Raw genomic sequence first — 19,604 nt, forward strand, 5'->3', positions numbered from 1 at the left:
CCGATAAATAACCGTCGGGGAGTGCCTCAAGGAAGCCCGCTGTCAACGACTTTGTTTGTGTTGTCTCTGGAGCCCCTACTTCGGAAGCTCGCATCCCAGCTGATAAGTTGGACACTTTCCGGAAGGATTATAGATGTTCGTGCATACGCGGATGAGGTGATGGTTCTACTCCGCGATCCTGCGGAGATACCTCGACTGAACGCTGTAATCGATGATTATTATCAGAGTTCAGGTGCACTACTTAATGAAGGTAAAAGCAGGCGTCTTACTTTGCGAGGTTTTGCCAGCTGTTGTGACCGAGCGGTTCTAGGTGCTTCAGTCTGGAACCGCGCCACCGCTACGGTCGCAGGTTCGAATCCTGCCTCGGACATGGATGTGTGTGATGTCCTTAGGTTAGTTAGGTTTAAGTAGGTCTAAGTTCTAGGGGACTGATGACCTTAGAAGTTAAGTCCCCTAGTGCTCAGAGCCATTTGAACCATTTTGCTAAGTTTAGACGACGCGGTTGTTCCATGGGCTATTCCAGTGGATTGGCACATGTCTCTCGGAATCATCACTGATCGTTGTACACGCAGAATGTCGACGCTTAACTGGAAATCTGCTACGGAAAAAAAATTATCTTCTTATTTAATTTTTGTTATTATAATTAATTTTTTCTCCCTTTTGGAGCTTATATTACATGATGATTTGACTATGGTCTACTGATGTTTCATGATAGTACGAAGTCACTCTGATAAAAAAATCGTAGCCGTGGTCGCTAACGCACGCCTATGCCGTGGCGCTCGATTCGGAGGTAAACCAGTTCGAATCCTGATGGTGTGTGAAATTTTCACCGGCAGTAGAAGATCAGCAAGGGGAGGAGAGGTGATGGTGTAAAGTCTCTGATCACCAGTCTTTGCGCCAATGTCCTGGATTAAATTCCAGACCTCTCCGCAGCATCTCATGAACTGAGGGATTGTGACCCAGTTTTATGGTGATCCGTTCGTCGGACGGGAACGTTAAGCTCGTCGGCCCCCATAGCAACACAAACCATACAGTACACTGAAACTTTATAAAATGCCGAAAGAATGCAACGGCAAAGCACATCCAAGGGAGCTTTCCATGAGCTTCGGTGCAGGGTGCCTATATCCACTCCCCCTACGTTCATTCCCTGAGTATGGGACTTTTTATTATTATTATCATCTATCGTCCAAGCTGTGTTCCACTCGATGCACAACCAGTTTACAGCCATTGTTGTTGCCAGAGATGGCAGGACTGTGTACTAAAATTCGTAACTTTTATACCCCAAATTCACCTAAAATATAATCACGTTTTCTTCCAACTATTCTGAATACGCTCACTAAGTAAAATACCGTTACTTCTGTCGATATTAATGTTAGAAATTTAGTGGTTAACAGTGTATTTTCACATCTGTGAACCTATTTCACGTCACCTGTTACGCCTGAGTCAAAGTTCATCCTTACACTTGCTTTCTAGGAATTCCCAGTCACAACGTTCAGTGTCAATGGTGAGTCTTAGATATGGCTACAGTAATACGAACAGGGGATGGACAAAAGCATAAATCACCAAAAGCACTATAAATAATCATGCCTAGTACGGTGTAGGAAAACCGTTTGCTTTTGAAACAACTTCGAGTCATCTCGGAATGGGGAAGTACATGGCCTGTGTGGTTTTCAAGGGAATCTTATACCATTCTTCCTGTAAAATACTGGCAAGTTCTGGTAGGGATGATGGAGGTAAATAGTGATCACGCACCCTTGTCTCCAAAATAGACCGCAAAGGTGGCTGTGGTAGGCAGGGGCGATACGAGAATTCATCCCCGTAATCATAAAACTAATCCTGGCCGGTGAGAGCTGTGTGAATAGGGATCATGCCGTCTTGGAACACAGCGTCACATCTCGAAAAAAACAATGGTACCATGTGACGAGGCTGATGAGGCGAAATGGTCACACAATGGTTGGCTGTGGGGCGACCTGGCAAAGTAACCATGTGGTCCATGAATACCACGATATGACGGCACAAATTATCACCGAACCCCCACCATGTTTCACTCTTGGAACGTAAACTTGGGCAGAAGTTGGAAACAGCTGAAACAAGGTTCATCTGACAAAATGAATGACCTCCATTGCTGCATAGTCCAGATGTTATGGCTTTTTATTTTCCTATTACGGGTATTTGTATCAGTGATGAGTGGTTTTGGTAATCGGGCTCACCCCGAAATTTCCTGCTTATGGAGCACCGTTCGTGTTGTTTTGGTGTTAACAGGGTTCTCGAGTGCGACAGCCAGTTCTGCAGTGACGTTCGCAGCTGTTGCTTTCTTACGTTTCGCCACAACCCTCTTCAACGACTGTATGTCAAGATCACTCAACACATACTTCCGCTCGCTTTGTGACTTAGCGGCTGATATTTGTCCGTTTGTCAACGCCAAACATTCGGCTACCTTTGTTACAGAAGCACCCGTCATGCGAGCACCCAACAATTTGGCCGGGTTGTGTGGCTGAGCGGTTCCAGGCGATTCAGTCCGGCACCGCGCGACCGCTACGGTCGCAGGTTCGAATCCCGCCTCGGGCATGAATGTGTGTGATGTCCTTAGGTTAGTTAGGTTTAAGTAGTTGTAAGTTCTAGGGGACTGATGACCTCAGATGTTAAGTCCCATAGTGCTCAGGGCCATTTGAACCAACAATTTGCTCGTGTCGTATTTCACTTACCTCAGACATAATGCACTTACAGCTTCAAAGAACATTGTTCTGATCTCGACTGACACTTGCACCGTATTTAGCACAATTCGCAGATGCCATTCGTGGTCAAATACAACAGCGCAACCTGCAGACTTGTCTAACAAAATGGCTCTGAGCACTATGGGACTCAACTGCTGTGGTCATAAGTCCCCTAGAACTTAGAACCACTTAGACCTAACTAACCTAAGGACATCACACACAGCCATGCCCGAGGCAGGATTCGAACCTGCGACCGTAGTGGTCGTGCGGTTCCAGACTGTAGCGCCTTTAACCGCTCGGCCATTCCGGCCGGCGGACTTGTCTAACACCTGCATTTATGGTCAAACGTGAATTTCTAGCGGTGTTTCCATATTTTTGCCACCCCTCTGTACCCAGGAGCACGAATCAAAGAATGCAATAAATGCGGATTCTACAAAGAGAAAGAAGCGATCATTTTGAGCAGTGATTACGGTAAAATTCCAAGGAAAGACTGCGGATAGTTACCCTCGTTATCAGAAACACGTATGCCTAACCTCCGGTAAATAACATCGACAAAAATGACAAAACATAAATGTTGTACTCACTTTAAACATCAATAGTATCAGCCTATTTTGAACGTCAAGCTTATCAGCCTTTGAATAGCGAAGTCGCATGAAGCTTCTGTTGAACCAGCAAATGGTATTTAGAGAGAGGTGCAAGTGTTAACTGGCAATATCTTTGCATGATATTAATTACTACAAAATTAATTAAGTTCGTTATTGTTGCCCATAAACTATCTTTAACTGATGTCTAGTAGCATATTTTCTCCCAGTTGCTAGAAACGGCTTCTTTTGTCAAAAAATCACGTAAGCAACAAAAATCTGACGCAAAATCCGATAGGAATGTTTTTACATTCTTCTAGTATTATTACAACTCTCGTAATGCATACGCTTATTAGCAGCTGAAATATAGACGTGTACCTAGAAATCTGAATATCCGCTTTCGCCTTGATGACCACGATATGATGTGTCACAGACACAACAAAAGTGTTAGACAACCATTCTGATCCATGAATGCTTAACTGATGACTTCCTCAAACCGTTTAGAAACACTTTGGGGATAATAAGTTGTTGCACTGCCTTGCTGAAAACAAAGATCACTTGTGCGCTGCTGTAGGTTAGATAACGAAAGCAGTGCTATATCAGCGAGTAGATTGTAGCATCTTATGTGCTTTACGACGTACTCTTACCCTGCCAACCGCATATATTAACAAGCATCGTAACTCGTCAGCTCGGGGAAATACACTGCTCTTCGTGCACCCATTGTCGGCGTGCCTGCGATCACCCTAACTTCTTCGCTCTGTGACGAATGGTGAGCACAGATGCAACAGTTGGGTGGTCGTTCTGTAACCCACAGCGAGAATGTTATTCTGGATGGTATAGCTACCTGCATTTCTATTATGGCCTGCAATAAACTGGCAAGTGGTTTCTAGCAAAGTGACGCATCTACCCGCTGCTACAACTCCAACAGAACGAAAATGATTTTCTGGATGGTATGGCTGCCTACAAGTCCATTATGTCCTGCAATGAATTGGCAAGTGGTTTCTTTCAGTATGACACTGCTACCCTTTGCTACAACCCGCCATATCGATGGCGAATCTTGTCATGTGGACGTTGCTTCCAACGACAGGTAATCCTGGTTGCGACGATTTCCTCCGAATAGAAATACTCACTCTACGCCCTTGACACGGTGGCGCTTGGAGACCCAAATTCCAGCACGACCTCGGAAATGGAGTGTCCTATGTACCAGACACATATGACGTGGTTGTTATCAGATGTGCTTTTTACGCGTGGCGTATTCAAACGGGTATCCAACGTCTCGTCGACAGCCTGTATCACTTGATTCGCCGATCTAGCCCATTCGCCGGGGCCTCTTTTCTGTACGGTAGCTTTCTGTAATGTGGTTGCCCAAGAGCGTAGTCCCCAAGTTTTTCAGCGGCTACGGAATTGCAAATAACCTTATCAACGAATATCAGTAGGAAATCTGCAGATATAATTAGTCCAATAAGGACGATAGATGACTTGAAACTGACTTTAGACTAATAAGAGGTGAATATTATAATATTCTGTAGCTCAGCAATGCTTATAATACTTGTAGTTTCGATATAATCCATAAAAGATTTTATTTTCTGATAGGGATTCATTGTTTGCGTAAGTAGTTCGTTTTGTCTGGAAGAAACAGTTCATTTCATTACTTAGCAATTATTTAGTTTCGCCACCTTGTAGATTATCAGGCTACAGCACAATAAAAACTGTTATTCTTACATCCTGATACAAACCACTATGTGTGTGGAACGAGCAACGTGTTATGTTGTCCTAATAAGAATTTGTACAACCACATGAGATGCGGGCGCAGCTGTCGTAGATGTGAACTCAATATGTAAAATGGGAAAAAGTGTATGTCTTATACGGTTCATGTCTCTGTACCGTCATATATAACACTTAAACTACGTTTGGGCAACCGTTGAAATGAAAAAATAAATAAATAAATAAATAAATTTTGAATTTCAAGGTGTATACACTGCTTTCGGTGCATTTGGAGAAGGAAATTTTGATGTATGCCATGAACTTCACTTCAAACGTATTTATTTGCCAGAGCGATATCCAGATGTATAGCCCATCATCAGTAGTATAAACTGCCAAAGTCTAAGTAAACCGATGTGCCTGCGAAATATAAAATCATGATACTGCAAATAAATGCTTTCGAAGTGCAGTTCATGGTGTAAATCAAGACGTTCTTTATCAAATACATACAAGCTGCTGAACATCCTACATAATAAAGCTTCATTGCACTTGAAATTTTGACATCAAAGATTAATGTTCACAAAAACTAAGTTAAAATCGAGAGCTGTGCAATTAGGTATTCGAAAAGGTTCAGTGTGAGCCCATTATTGTCTGTTATGGTTACGTGTAATTCTAGTGTCATTTGCCCAGCCGGTCAGGAAGGATAAAACAAGTGCTGTTTTCGTTCCGTTACACATACGTGCAAGGCAACACTAGAGCTGATTGTTCATTGGATTATAGCATAAAATGTAGATTAAAAAAACTTCTCCCTAAACTTCACACACAGTTATCACTCATTCTGATCGTACTAGTCGTTAAACGCAGGAATTGTGTCCACTTTTCTTTCTTACAAGAAACAGATAATTGCTTATTATTTTCATTTGTTTAGCGCTGGTTCTGTCGCATTTGTGATTTTTGCTCCGTTTAAAACATAGATGTAAAATTATGTGACCAAGTACTGTTTAGATTAGCTCTAAAAATGATCTCTTATTTTACTAACAGGCTAGTCTTTAACATTCACAGTGGTAGCCATTAGTCTGCAAGAACGTTGAGAGAAGAGCTGAGGGCCGCTGGAGCTGGGATGAGCTCCCGCCTGCGGAACGTCTGTGACGTTCGTCTCATCGACCACGTTGCCCCATCCTACGAACAGTTATTTTGGTTCGGCTCCGGCAGATGCCGAGATTTCCATACTATCTACAGCCGGTGTAAAACGTATTCGGGAGTGTCGATGTTTTGACTTCATACACTATCCGGGTATGAATAGCTACGCTACCATGCACAAGCAAAAAGCAGAAGATTTCATTGGATGCATTATTTATTCCTTACTCAAGGATCGTAAAATGCGATGAAAGAAAATAGATAATAAAATTAAAGCACGGTGCTTCTCACATGGAACGTAAAAGGTATCTTCATATGAAATATTCCTCTCAATTTTGCACCATGGCTTCACGAAATCTGCTCCGTACGACAATTCGATCATCAGATCGGGAGAATGTCACGAATGTATGTCGTATTTTTTGTGTTCCGACTGCGAGAGACGGCTCGGTGGGTAAGATGCTAGGCTCCTATGCAGGGAGAGCTGTGTTCGAATATTTGGACAGACATTCGGATGTAAATTTTATGATGTATTCCTGCGTCATTTCATGAGGGATGAATTGCTTAAAACTTTCATCTCTTTACTCTGTACGCTTTACTGTCTAAAATGGCGTAATATCTTTAACGACCTCATCGTCGACGAGACGCAGCCGTCGTACACAATGAATTCAGAAATCTTTTCGAGTTACTGTGATAACGTTTCTCTTGGATGGATTGGCGTGTGGGATTTATGTCCGGATATTCCGAAGTTAAACGATGATATCATATTAACCTGAGCCTTGTCAAAACCAACACGTATTTTTTGATAGAAGTCGCTGGTTATGCTCATGAGTTAGGCGTGCTGAGCAATCCCGGAGTATGGATTTTCTTTCAGTACATAATCTCGTGATGCAGGTGGCAAACAGAGGAATATTAAATATACCGCACTGTTAAGAGAAGTAGTAGAATGTGCTTTCCGCCCGTCATTCACTAGCGTGTTAGGTCCAAACTCCAAACATTCACATTTTGCTATTACCAGTGCAAAATAACCGTGGTATCCGACTCGGTGTCTAACAGAAGTTCGTTAATGCACACTAATGCTTTGACACATGGTCCTGAGATAGCCACGTAAGTATTTTATGGCAAATGTAATGAAAGGTACTCGGCACCAGATAGCGCACCAAAAATCTGGGTTAAATAGTAAACATGTTTCCTGTGCCTCATCGAATGGGAGCATGTCACAGTGCACAACGTTAACGACAATCTGCACATCGGATGAGGGCGGTAAAATTCGGCTACTACCTTGTTGCTAATCGAGAGGAACAGACTACTCTTCTACAATGACATTAACACCACAACACTACACTGCACTAATAACAGCCTTCCTCACCACGTAGTCATTTTTCACTTAACTCTCCGTTAGTGTGGCACGGTCACGCAGATCGAATCACTTAACATTTTTGGTTATTTCTTTTCTACCAGTATAGTGCGCGAGCTGTTGTATTGTGTCCTTTTCTCGTTCACGTTGGTACGATTTAGTCAGTTTGGTAGGGGGCTGCTTATCTTGACAACGGCATGTTCGCTTCCATGGACCGACCACACCAACTTTGTAGTAATAAAATATTGATGGCTGTTAGTTAAAAGGCATGAGTAATGCATTTAATGGACATTTTTATGGTGTTATATAGTCGTAAGGATAGCAAATTTGTAATGAATTACGTAGGTGTGCTCATTTTAAGCCTGCATTTTTAAAGCTTAAATTAAATAATGGACTACGAGAGAAAATGTGAATGCCGTACATGTACTTCGGAACAAAACAGGACAACGAAGTGTCACAGCAGAAATTGCGAAAAGTACACGTGTCTTGAAGGTATTGAAGTTTTGTGAAAGGATTGGAAAGAAGCGCAAAGTGTTAAATAGTAACTGCATAAGAAATTTTTCTGTTTTCTTAAAAGTTTATTAATACGCTAGCACATAATTATTTGACCAAAGAGTTGCATAATATTCGTGTAATATTTACCGCAACATTTACTTATATAAAGTACATAAGATAAAGGAAAATGACTGAAGAATAGTTCTGTTCTTGCCTGTAACTGATATACTAATAAATACTATGTTTATACAATTGTTTATTGTGTTGGTCTGAGATACCAGGCTCACCAAACTTGGGACGTAAAGTCGCCACACTAGCGAAGGGTTAATAGGTAGTACGTGATTGAAGAGAATGGTGAACTACGCGCTCATGACCTCGCCAATTACCACGGGTGGGGTTCCCGCATTTCCTTAACTCTCATGCGACCTAGTACGCGACACAGTTTGAAGGTTGACCACAGTGAGTGATTATAACCAAATCGGAGCGATAATTACAACATCAAGCTGGTGAAAGACAAATAAACTTAATGGTGTCTCATTCCTAAGACTATACTACGTCTCTTTCGCTATCAGAGGAGGGCACACTTTAGGTTCACATCTGGTAGAAGAAAGTGAAAATATGCAGCTGGCGGAAATCACGTTTAGATTGCTGTGTAGCGAGAATGACAGTCGTCGTGAATTGCTAATGCTAATTTTCAAAATCACAGTTTACATAACCCATCAACGGACTTCACAAGCGGGTCGTCCTGTCTTATCCAAACAGTACTTTTATCACGTTGTGGTACTTATAGAAGAGGCCAGCGCAAGCCGCTTTGGACAAAAGGTGTGGAGGTGCCAGAGTCATACACATTCCACAACACTGTATGAGTATCTTCTAAATGGTTCAAATGGCTTTTTGGCTCTGAACACTATGGGACTTAACATCTATGGTCATCAGTCCCCTAGAACTTAGAACTACTTGAACCTAACTAACCTAAGGGCATCACACACATTCATGTCGGAGGCAGAATTCGAACCTGCGATCGTAGCGGTCGCGCGGTTCCAAACTGATGCTCCTAGAACAGCTCGGCCACACCAGCCGGCTATGATAGTATCTGCAATTATATAAAATTCAGATTGAGGTTAAACGAAAGCAAGATTAATTTGTTCTGCTCGTACTGTTGCTTACCTCTGAAGACAATTATGAAGTTGTAGGGCGCAGCGCAGCCAGTCGGGAGATTTCAGCAGTACTATCAGTCTAAAAGAGTACCAGTCTACTCCTGCACAGTATGATGACAACCTGCTTTTACGGGACGGTGACACTTGCAGTACCACATGGAGATGTATGAGGGACGAATGGAAAGTTGCTAATTACACCGTTAACAGTTTATTTTCGTATGAGAGCGTCACAAAACGCTTCAAAATCTTTATCGGTGTCGACCTGCAATTGCCATCGACAGAACTATATAAAGAAAACAAAATGTGGTGATCACAGCGACACGTAATACTTTGGCATATGACATGTTGTGATCACCGTTTGCTGATTTCTTTTAACGACTGTGCAGATGGCCGGTGGAGGCCGATACCGGCAAATGATGAGAAGCGTTTTTTGAATATATAAATTGAAAATAAAGTGTTAAAAATTTAATGAATCACTTTCTACGACGACAAAATAACATTCCCTTATGATTAAACAGTATTTGATGCTCTTGGCCTATTAATGCCATTAGGAGTATTCACCGGGACCCTAACGTACATCACACTATCAATGCCCATTTCACTTCATTCCGTGACCCTCAATGTTATATATAACTTTTAACTCATCATCTGTGATGGCTAAGTGACCACGTTCTTTGAAATGTACTGTCTCCAAATCGATGTAATAACTGGGTTTCAAAACGGGATTTATAGACAATATTCTTCGTACAATGATTCGAAATGTAACGGTACTAACACTTACACAAATCCCATTTCTGCGTATAATGACAAGATAGTAAGAAGCAGGCACACTTGCTGTTGATAAAGTTCCCAGTTATTCTTAAGAAACATTTTATGGTACCTGTTTTTGCTACCACGGCTCTAGTTTAGATTTTGTCGGTGCAACCAAACTGGATAGAAGAATTTATTCCTACAAAGAATTAATAAAGACAGACTGAAATACCGTAGCGACACATCTTCAGTCCACACTATTTACTACACCGGGTTTAATGTATTTTATGACGAGTGCATCAAAGTAGAAAAAACGAGACGTATGTAATGGTCACACACCTAATATGGTGAATAGCCACCTTCCAGATTCACAAGAAGTGTGGCTCCACTGAGAATAGATGCATATAAATGCTGGACAGTGATCAGTTGTATTCTACAACTCTCCTTAAACAAGAGAAATGAAATAAAACAAGTGTACCAAGTCTTCGAGAGATACCATATGACTGTAATAGGCTCATAACTGATTTTTCATAACGGACAACAATGGCTGTTTAATATTCACATTCGATCTCTACGAAATTCAACAAAGAGTCGCAGGTTTCCCTTACGTTCATGAAGAAAAATTTCCATATAAATTGCCAAGTAAATCGATGCTTATCATCTCGGAACATTAAATATCCTGCTAAAACTAATTTCTCCATAACATAACACACGTTGTCATCTAAAATTGACTTTACCTGTTCGTTTCCTTTTCTATGTAACCACAGCAGCCACTGGGAACGACGACATGTCCTCCTCAGTCATTGGAGAGCCTTCACCACGCTTCACGGCTGCAAGACAGTCAGGAAAGGAGCTTCCCACTTGTTCACCAAATGTAAACACAGTACGCAGTAGTGCAAAAGTAATTCAAACGACAGTATATGTTTCCAGTCGTTGGGATACTTACTTTGGTGGTATTAACACCTCTGAACTTCATTTTCGTTGCCAAATGGTCTCAAGGAGCATTTAATGTTCAGCAGTAAATTGTCCCATGAATTCTACATAACATATGGCACTAGATACGGTAGCTCTAGATACACTTAATAGGTTTACGATTGTTATTATATTTGCATGAACTTGACGGGTGCTAACAGTTGGTCTTTGTTTGACGGCTATGAAGTCGGACGTGATGTTATATCAACGCAACACCTTTATGATTACTGACACTTCCAGACAGATTACAGTAGGTGTAAAAAGGAAAAAAAAACGACGTCAGTTCTTCTTAGGTATGTGAAAACAGCGACAGGTATATAACGCGATATTCATAGTTTTTTACAATCTTTCTAACTCTTTCCGGAAGTATAATGGTAAATTCAGTCATGGGCTCACACCTCCTGCGTATCTAGATCTGCCTGCAAATATACAGGAGACGTGTGCCCAAAAAATTAAAGCTAATAGTTTTGTTTCACTGATAATATAATCCTTTGAGAGGGAATCATCCTATTGTATCACTGACATTCCTGAATCACCGCTTCAGTAGGCGCTACACTAAAAAAGTGTAAAACAGGCTGGTGAAACATGAAATAATCAATTTATTGTTACTGAAGAACAGCTCTATTCAAGGTGCTGTTTCTTCATGTCATTGTCGGGTGGGATTAGTGAATTTTTCAATTAGATAAAGTAGTAATGGTATATACTGTAAATGGAGCGGAGCAATCAATATAAACTAGGATTTAGATTTTATCTTACGATTTGAGTAGTTCTCCTAATTTTCTGTGTCACTGATGAGACTACTTAGAGAAAAACCCACTTTTGTAGACAAATGTGTGGATAAAAGAAGCAAAATTCGACTTGTTGAAGTGTCTAACCAGCCCTTTCTTTGAAAACACCTGCAGTATGGTACACATATAAAATATTTTTAATTTTCATAAACACTTTTTGGAAGGTATAGCATGAAAACAATTGTAGGAAGACGTGCCTGAATTCCTTCCTTCGAATTATCCAGATTTCGTAACTACTAGAGATGTTACAGCATGCATTTTCGCACATCTTTCATGTTTTTATCTGACACTTCGTAAGATGTGTTTGCAGTCCTTTATACGTGTTAGTGACAATCATTTTATTTCAATAGAAAAGGTTTTTATTTAATTCGTTGAAATCAGTGCTACATATACTACCGCCGATTGTGATATGTGAGAATAACGAAACGCTATTCTCTACTCTTTTAGTCACTTCTTTATAATAGCTTGTTCCCTACATATTCAAAGCAAAATCACCAAGTATTTTGTATACTGAATATAAATAACAAGATTCTGCAACAGAATTAATTAAAATAACTCCGTATCACACCTGTAAGAAGTCACGCTGTTAACCATCGTCCCGGTCATCCTCTGGTGAATGCTGTGTGGAGGGGCATGTGGACGGCACACAGCTCTCTCAGCCGTTATTAGCTTTCTAGACCTCAGAGCCGTTGTGTTCTCTCGGGCGTGATAGATTATTGGTGTCGGAGATGTCCTAACGAGCAGACCCCATTTTGATCTTGCACCCACTATGAATCAAGACATAAGTAAATTAAAGTCGTTAGCAGCCAGTGGGCATTGATTTGTATAAATGGGTCAAGTTGAAACTTTTTGCCATGGCAGGATTCGAACCTGGGTCTCATGTTCAATAGGCAGATGTACTAACCACTACGCCATCCATATAAACCCACGTGGACTACACTAGCACGCTTGCCGTCAGACCCAAATTCTCAACTTACACCACACAGTACTGGTGTTGTGCCCCAGCTTATTAGACTCACTACTGACGGCATCTCGCCGATTCCCGCAAGACTTCGAGCTTGGTGTGCATCTGCACTGAAGGGATCGTTGGCCGTCATCGCCTTAATTATATAATTATATATGTGTGGTGTCTGTCCTTTCGGATGGACGATGACGGACAATGATCCCATCATTGTGGATGCACACCAAGTTCAAACTTTTACGGGAATCGGCGAGATGCTGCGAGTAATGAGGCTAATGAAGAAGGGCACTATATCAGTAGCATGTGGTATAAGTTCAGTATATGGATCAGACGGAAAGCATGCTAGGGTAGCCCGTATTGGTGTGGTCACCACTGTCTACAGGGTCAAGGTATCTACCTGGTCAGCAGGAGACCCGGATTCGAATCCTGGTCCGGCAGATACATTCAACTTGCCCCACTGATATGAATAAATGTCCACTGGCAGCTAATGACTTTAATTTCTGCGTGTATTTCCTGGTGTACAGCTGAGTTGTTTCCGTTTCTGCACAATAGTTGGACGAAAGACCCAGCAGCCTTCTTCATGTTCTGAGAACTGTGGTGTTAGGTGTACTGTTGCCTGGCGTGGTTGGACGGGCATCAGGTACACACAACAGCACAGCTCGTAGAACCGGAAGAAGACTGCAGGATCGGTCACGAAATTTTGTGCAAGAATGGAAACAACTCGGCTACACGTCCGGAAGGACATCACTATTTATAGCCGCTATTTATCATTAGTGAACTCCACAATTATGCTCGTGAGGCTCAGTGCAACCCGATACCGCCTTACTTCCAGGAAAGTATCCCTGGCGGTAACAGGAATTGAAGCCGCGTCTTCTACAGGGCAGTAAGACGCGCTGAAAGCTTAGCTACGGAGACCAACAAAACAGAATCAAGATTCCATTTTCACTTCTTTCCTCATATAAAATACATAAGTATTTTTCTGTTAGTACGAATGCAACTAAGTTTCTTCTATTGTAAATTATTACTCTGTTTTGTTCTTTAATGTTGCTGAGTCATGCTGCAATAAGCAAAGCGGAAACTGTAGTGGGGCTAAAAATCTGTTTGAACTGCCATGGGGGACTGTAATAAAAATATATTTCGCCTCAAGGTTCACTGGCACCTCGTCCTTGTTCATAAATCCGATGAGAACCACATTAAGCACTGAGAGTTAAATATAGCAACATTTGTTATATTGTTTCTGTGCACAGTTATTATGAAAGTATAAGTTTAAAACTAATATGGATCTATTTCGAAGTCGCTATCTCATTAGAGTATACGGGCTTGAAATGGGTCTGGCATGATGTTTCTAAGTGACACAATCAGTTTCATGTTATGCTCAGCGATAGAATTTTGGTATTTCCGCATCAGGACCGTGTCAGGTAGATACGTAAAAATATCCAAAAGGAAAGAAACTTCTTGTTTACTCTAGAAAACAAATTTCATAGTACTTCATTACTATTACTGCATAGGCAGTGTTACTCACTTGCGTAAATAAGGTAAATATGGTATTTTATGTACTTAAAGTCTGGGCAGCGTGTCTTGCGCTCACTTACCGAAGAGGTAGATGGGGACGCGCAAGATTGATCTTCTCCATCATCACCCTCCAGATAAACGTTGGGCCTCACATCATCGCTTGAGCTGCAAAGAAATTTCACGACTATGTTAGGGTGTATATTGTACATGAATACATAAGAAAGTGCGCACACGCGCGCGCACACACACACACACACACACACACACACACACACACACAACGGCACAATTTATTTCTGCGTCAAAATGTTCCTGGAAATACGATTGATAATTGTAATCGCAAAGTATAAAAGGACCACGTTAGTCAAATGAAAACCGAACACTAGTTATAATACACAGACGGCGCCACGTGTGACCCCACTGCAACTACGTTTCGATGCTGCCACCGCTGTCGTGGGGGAACGCCATAGTACCAAATCAGAGGTGCACGAAGTTATTGGGTTATGACCTTGGTTGATGGCGGGCTGGAGTAGTGTCATCGTCCTACTGTCATAGTGTCTTACGGCTAACGCCTACGATTCGACTACCATTTACACAGGTGTGTAGCAGACGCGGCCTTAATTCTTCGCCCGCTCGCTACACGGACTCCAGTGATTACATGATAATAAGAGGAAACAAGTTCCTTAGGCGTGGAACAATAGTTGCTCGAAGGCTGCGCTTCAGAAATTTGGCTAGGAAACACGCAATATCCTCCGTATAGCCTATACATTTCTCTGTGTGATTTTCTCATATTTGGTGACCTGAAGAAAGAAATGTGTGGACGGCGGTTTCTGTCAGACCAAGGAGTCCAAGAGTGGGTGTCATTGTGAATCCGTCAGCGGCCGACTACTTTCTATCTACGAAACAGGAATTTATCGTCTTGGTTCTAAGCGGCATAAATGTCTTAACGCGTGTGGAGATTACTTTTGAAGGAAATCATTCCATGGTCCCGTTGTGGCGGGTATTCGGTTTTCATTTGACTGCCCCTGATAGACTACCCACTCTCCTGTGTCGTATATCTGGAGAAAAACAATCTTTTCTGTAGCTACAGTATCCTGTAAAACACTGTTAATTATTTCTATGTTTAAATCTGTAATCTGCAAGCCACCACGGGGTGGAGATGTACCCGCACGTGTTATGTAACGCGAAAGCACGCAAATCTGACACCTGAGATTTTAAATCAATCCATCATCAAAAGCATCTGACGCCGAAGCACAACTACGTCATCTGTAATGTTTCTTATGACTTATAGTAAAGGATTTTCATCCATCCTGATTTAGATTTTCCACGGTTTTTCACAATAAATTCAAGTGATTGCCAGTATGATTCCCTTAACAAGATGACATTCCTTTCCCCCACTTGATGTAGCGCTCCATCTCCAGTGACTATGATCCTGACAATATGCCAAACTCTAGCCATCATTCCTTACTTCAAAAAGTTATTTGGGTAATTTTGTGTCTTCAGACATAAATAAATCACAAGAGGGAGAGAGAACTCACATCGCGTTGAAGAGACGTACAGTTGTTCCTTATTCTAACGCATTAGGTGGAATGTAGCACGAATAATTCGCTTTGGATGAGGATTCGAGGTAGTTAAATGTGTCTTTTCCCAGTTCTGACAAAGAAGTGGTACAAAAATGCCTGCATATGATTTAAATAAAAGCACCGTCATTTTTCTAAGGAGGTGTGGGCATGCAGAGAAAATCTGAAATATAGAGAACAAACAGTAGTCCAAATGGAAACTTCTTGGTTAATGAATACATTTTATTTTTGTTCCACGTTACTTTTCCTGAAAAGTCAAATTAAGCCATGGTTGTGAGTAGATCTGTACTTCAACAACGCACTGCTTAGCAGAGTAGCTGCGGTTGTTAGGCCAGTAGCTTGACCTCTTGAAAGCTTCAGGCTAATAATGAAGGGCATCAACCTTTTTCCCACTGAAGACACTACTTTGCAATTTCCTGTTAGTACTGTTAATACCGAAAATAATGAGGTAAGAGAAATCTATAATATAGCTTCAGTCGCTGGATGCACTTTAACTTCTTTAGAACAGCTTAACAAAAAAGTCAATTTTTGTTAATATGTTGTATCCAGCGACATCAGTTCAGGAGAGAAGAATATAAGCCACACACAAACATAGCTCTCTGGCTTTTCTGGGACGCTCCTCTACCCATTCGAGTTTATCAACGATATTTCACATTGATAGAGATGAATGCGGCTGTAATTTATACAGCAAAATACAGAATGTGGGCGACGAATTCTACGACCAATATTCAACGAGAGAGTTCCAATGGAAGAACCTAAACAAATAAGAAATATTATGAAATAGAGAAAAGATACAAATCGTCCAGTTGTCATCTGCTAATACTGTAGCTAAGATTTCCAGAACGCATTACACGAATACTAAATATTAAAGCGTCTCTGAAGAGCGATCACTGCGCGCCTAAAAAACATTAAGTGGCTATTTTAATAACGCAAGCTCCCCATCCCTGCAATTTAGAGTGCCTGAGAATATATGAAAAGAAGAGTAGGAAAAATTTATTTAACATTGCTGTGGACAACTTTCTTTAATGACTTGGATATCAGTGGTTCATTAAATTGCTTCTTTTCGCTTCATCCTCCTACTGACACACCATTAAATGGCTTCAGGCACATGAATTTTGGTGAATTTGAAAACAACAGAAGTCGATGTTATTGATGGTCTTCGTTTAGTAACTAGCAGATTGCCTAAACTCCCTTCGAGGGCTTGTGACATCATCTTTGTTTGACAACGAAACTGCAGCCCAAATGTGAACAAATTCTTACTTATTAATGTTTGGTCACTTACCTAATGATAGCACACTGCGCAACAAAGTAAAGGCGCAATTTTTCGGAAGCCCGTAATTATTTCCCATTGCGACCTATAAGTCTGAAATTTGGATGAAAAGTGGCTATAACATTCCTCTATGATGGTGAAAAAACGTGACGTCCTGCGACGTCAGCCTCGGGCTATGTGACGCTTCAAACAGCAAGGTGTCACCAGATGCGGGAGAAAGGTCACAGTTCAGAAGTTACTGTGAGGCCTATGGTGGGATAATGATTGCACACTGCACCAAATTTCACCACAGTTCTACCCAACACCACCGCGGACACGTCACTCGATGAGAAGGTTTGTAGTGACGCGGTTTTGTTACGTCCGGCGGAGGACAACGTTCCAGATACACCGCTACACAGAATCGGCTCGAAAAGGTCTCAGATGGTAGCATAATGGCGTCAATGAAATCACCCCTTCCATTCAGGCACTGATGAATAGCAGAACGATGTTCTTGACAATTTGTACACAGCTGACACGCCACAGCGACTTCAATACTACTCTAAGGATACCGTGAGGTAACAGCCCCACTGAACACGATGACACCCCTTTGGAATATAGTGGGACCGTAAATTTTGCTCTGGTGAACAAAACGGCAAATGGTCCTTCTAAGATGCCCCCAGTTTGACAGTACTGTCAGTGCCACCCGCCCAAGTTTGATGAGCGCGTTAAAACTATACCTCCGCAGTGAAAACCAATGAGACCGTCCTGGGTGGCTGCTAATAGCCATGCCATAAAGGAGAAGTGTCAAGTAGCTGCCTAACTGCAGGCACCTAGGACTCTCGTCACAGATTTTTTTTGTACACGTACATTTTTAAAGTGCTCAAGAAACGTGGGCGGGTGGCATTGAGGTTATTCACGTACGTTCAATGCTGCACCGCTGCATGATTACACCCCCGGAAGGAGTGAAACAGGGGGGCTAAAACAGCGTAAACACCCTTTGATGCTTCGGATCACGTTCAGACTTCGTCGAATGGTTATGAACTGTCCCTTGTGGTTCCACACTGTACACCAGATCAAAAATTGCGGTCGCACTGCACTCCAAAGTGGTGCGATCACGTTTAATGCTGGCCAACGATGTCCTTAGGTAAAAGCGTCCGTGGGCTGTCAGCTGTGTCAAGGATTGTCAAGAACTCCATCTTGTTGCTTATTGCTTTGTGAAGTGTCGTTTTCGACCGCAAAATGTGTAGGAACAACGCCTTGAGGTAAGTGGTTGTTTCAACCTGATAGGTGATGTGTCAGTTGTGTTTTCCTTGGCCACGCATAAGCAAATCGTGTGATTTCAACGTTGGGCGTCGCTGTTCTAATCTCCATCTCAGAGCTGTCGAAAAAATGTGTAAAAAGGGGTAAGATGGGGTGCGACGTCCTTCCCATTGTGTAACGGTGGCGTGGGGCTGAACTTTGGTGAAATTTTCTGCCAGTGTGATATCATCGACCCTCACACGAACTTCTGAGCTCTGCCCCCCCCCCCCTCCTTTTTTTTTTTTTTTTTTTTTTTTTTTTTTTTTTTTGCATGTATAGGCACGTTGCTGTTTGAAGCGTCGCCGATCCCAAGGGTGACGTCTCAGGGTGCAACGCTTTTCCATCATTACAGAGGAAGATTGTAGGTGGCTCTGAGCTAAATTTGAAACATACATTTCAATGGGAAATAATTATGGGGCTTCGAAAAAGTGATCCATAAATTCTGATGTGCAGTGTATATGCCTGTGAGAGTGCAAAGCTAAATATAAAGAAGTAAGTTACAAACAATGTCAGCAGACAATTTGTTTCTTTCTAAATAAAAGTGTTCATTTAGAAACATAAAGTTCTTTTGGAGCAAAGGCATTATTTACTTCTACTAATACACTGAGTATTCGTTTATATTAAGCGAACTCATCTACAACAGTCAGTATGTAGCATTATTTTAAAAGAAAATGAATTAAAAACCTTTAAGCAGAGTGGTTCTACATGTACGCTCTGCAAGTCACCGTACTGCGCGTGGCGGAGAGTACCTTGTGCCACTATTTATCATTCCCTTTCCTATTCCAGTCGCAAACAGAGCGAGGGAAAATCGGCTGTATAAATGCCTCCTTACAAGCTTTAATTTCTCTTATTCTTGTGGTCCTGACGCGAAATGTACCTTCTTCTGGTGCCGCTTCTCTAAGTTTTCTCAACAGTGTTCCTCGAAAAGAACTTCGCATTCCCCTCAGGGATTCCCATTTGAGTTGCCAAAGCATCTCAGTAATACCTGCGTGTTGATCGAACCTACCGGTAACAAATCTGGCAGCCCGCCTGTGAAGTGCTTCGTTGTCTTCCTTTAATCCGACCTATTGAGGTCCAAAACACTCGAGCATTATTCAAGAATGGTTCGCACTATTGTTCGACACGGTGTCTCCTTTACAGATGATCCATATTTTGCTAAAACTCTTCGAATAATCCGAAGTCGACCATTTACCTTCCCTGTTACAGCCCTTCCGTGCTCCACAGCATTATGTTAACTTCTAAGGTTGATAAATGCAACATGTAAGTAGCTGACATAGTGGGAATCAACATATTTCTTAATTCATAAAACGTTTAAAATTAACTATACGAAATCCTCTTATTTGTAACCTGTAGT

General features: G+C 41.7%; 1 protein-coding gene across 1 annotated transcript in view; it reads right to left on the reverse strand.

Annotated features, from left to right (window-relative positions):
* The window catches only part of LOC124722428, a 132,589-nt gene that overhangs the window by 73,367 nt on the left and 39,618 nt on the right, over positions 1–19,604 (reverse strand). Inside the window, exon 2 of the mRNA XM_047247592.1 lies at positions 14,203–14,287. Coding sequence (XP_047103548.1) covers positions 14,203–14,287 — 85 coding nt within the window. The remainder of the gene's footprint in view (positions 1–14,202; positions 14,288–19,604) is intronic.

The sequence above is a fragment of the Schistocerca piceifrons genome, chromosome X (genome assembly GCF_021461385.2).
Source record: "Schistocerca piceifrons isolate TAMUIC-IGC-003096 chromosome X, iqSchPice1.1, whole genome shotgun sequence".
NCBI classification, from domain to species: Eukaryota; Metazoa; Arthropoda; class Insecta; order Orthoptera; family Acrididae; genus Schistocerca; species Schistocerca piceifrons.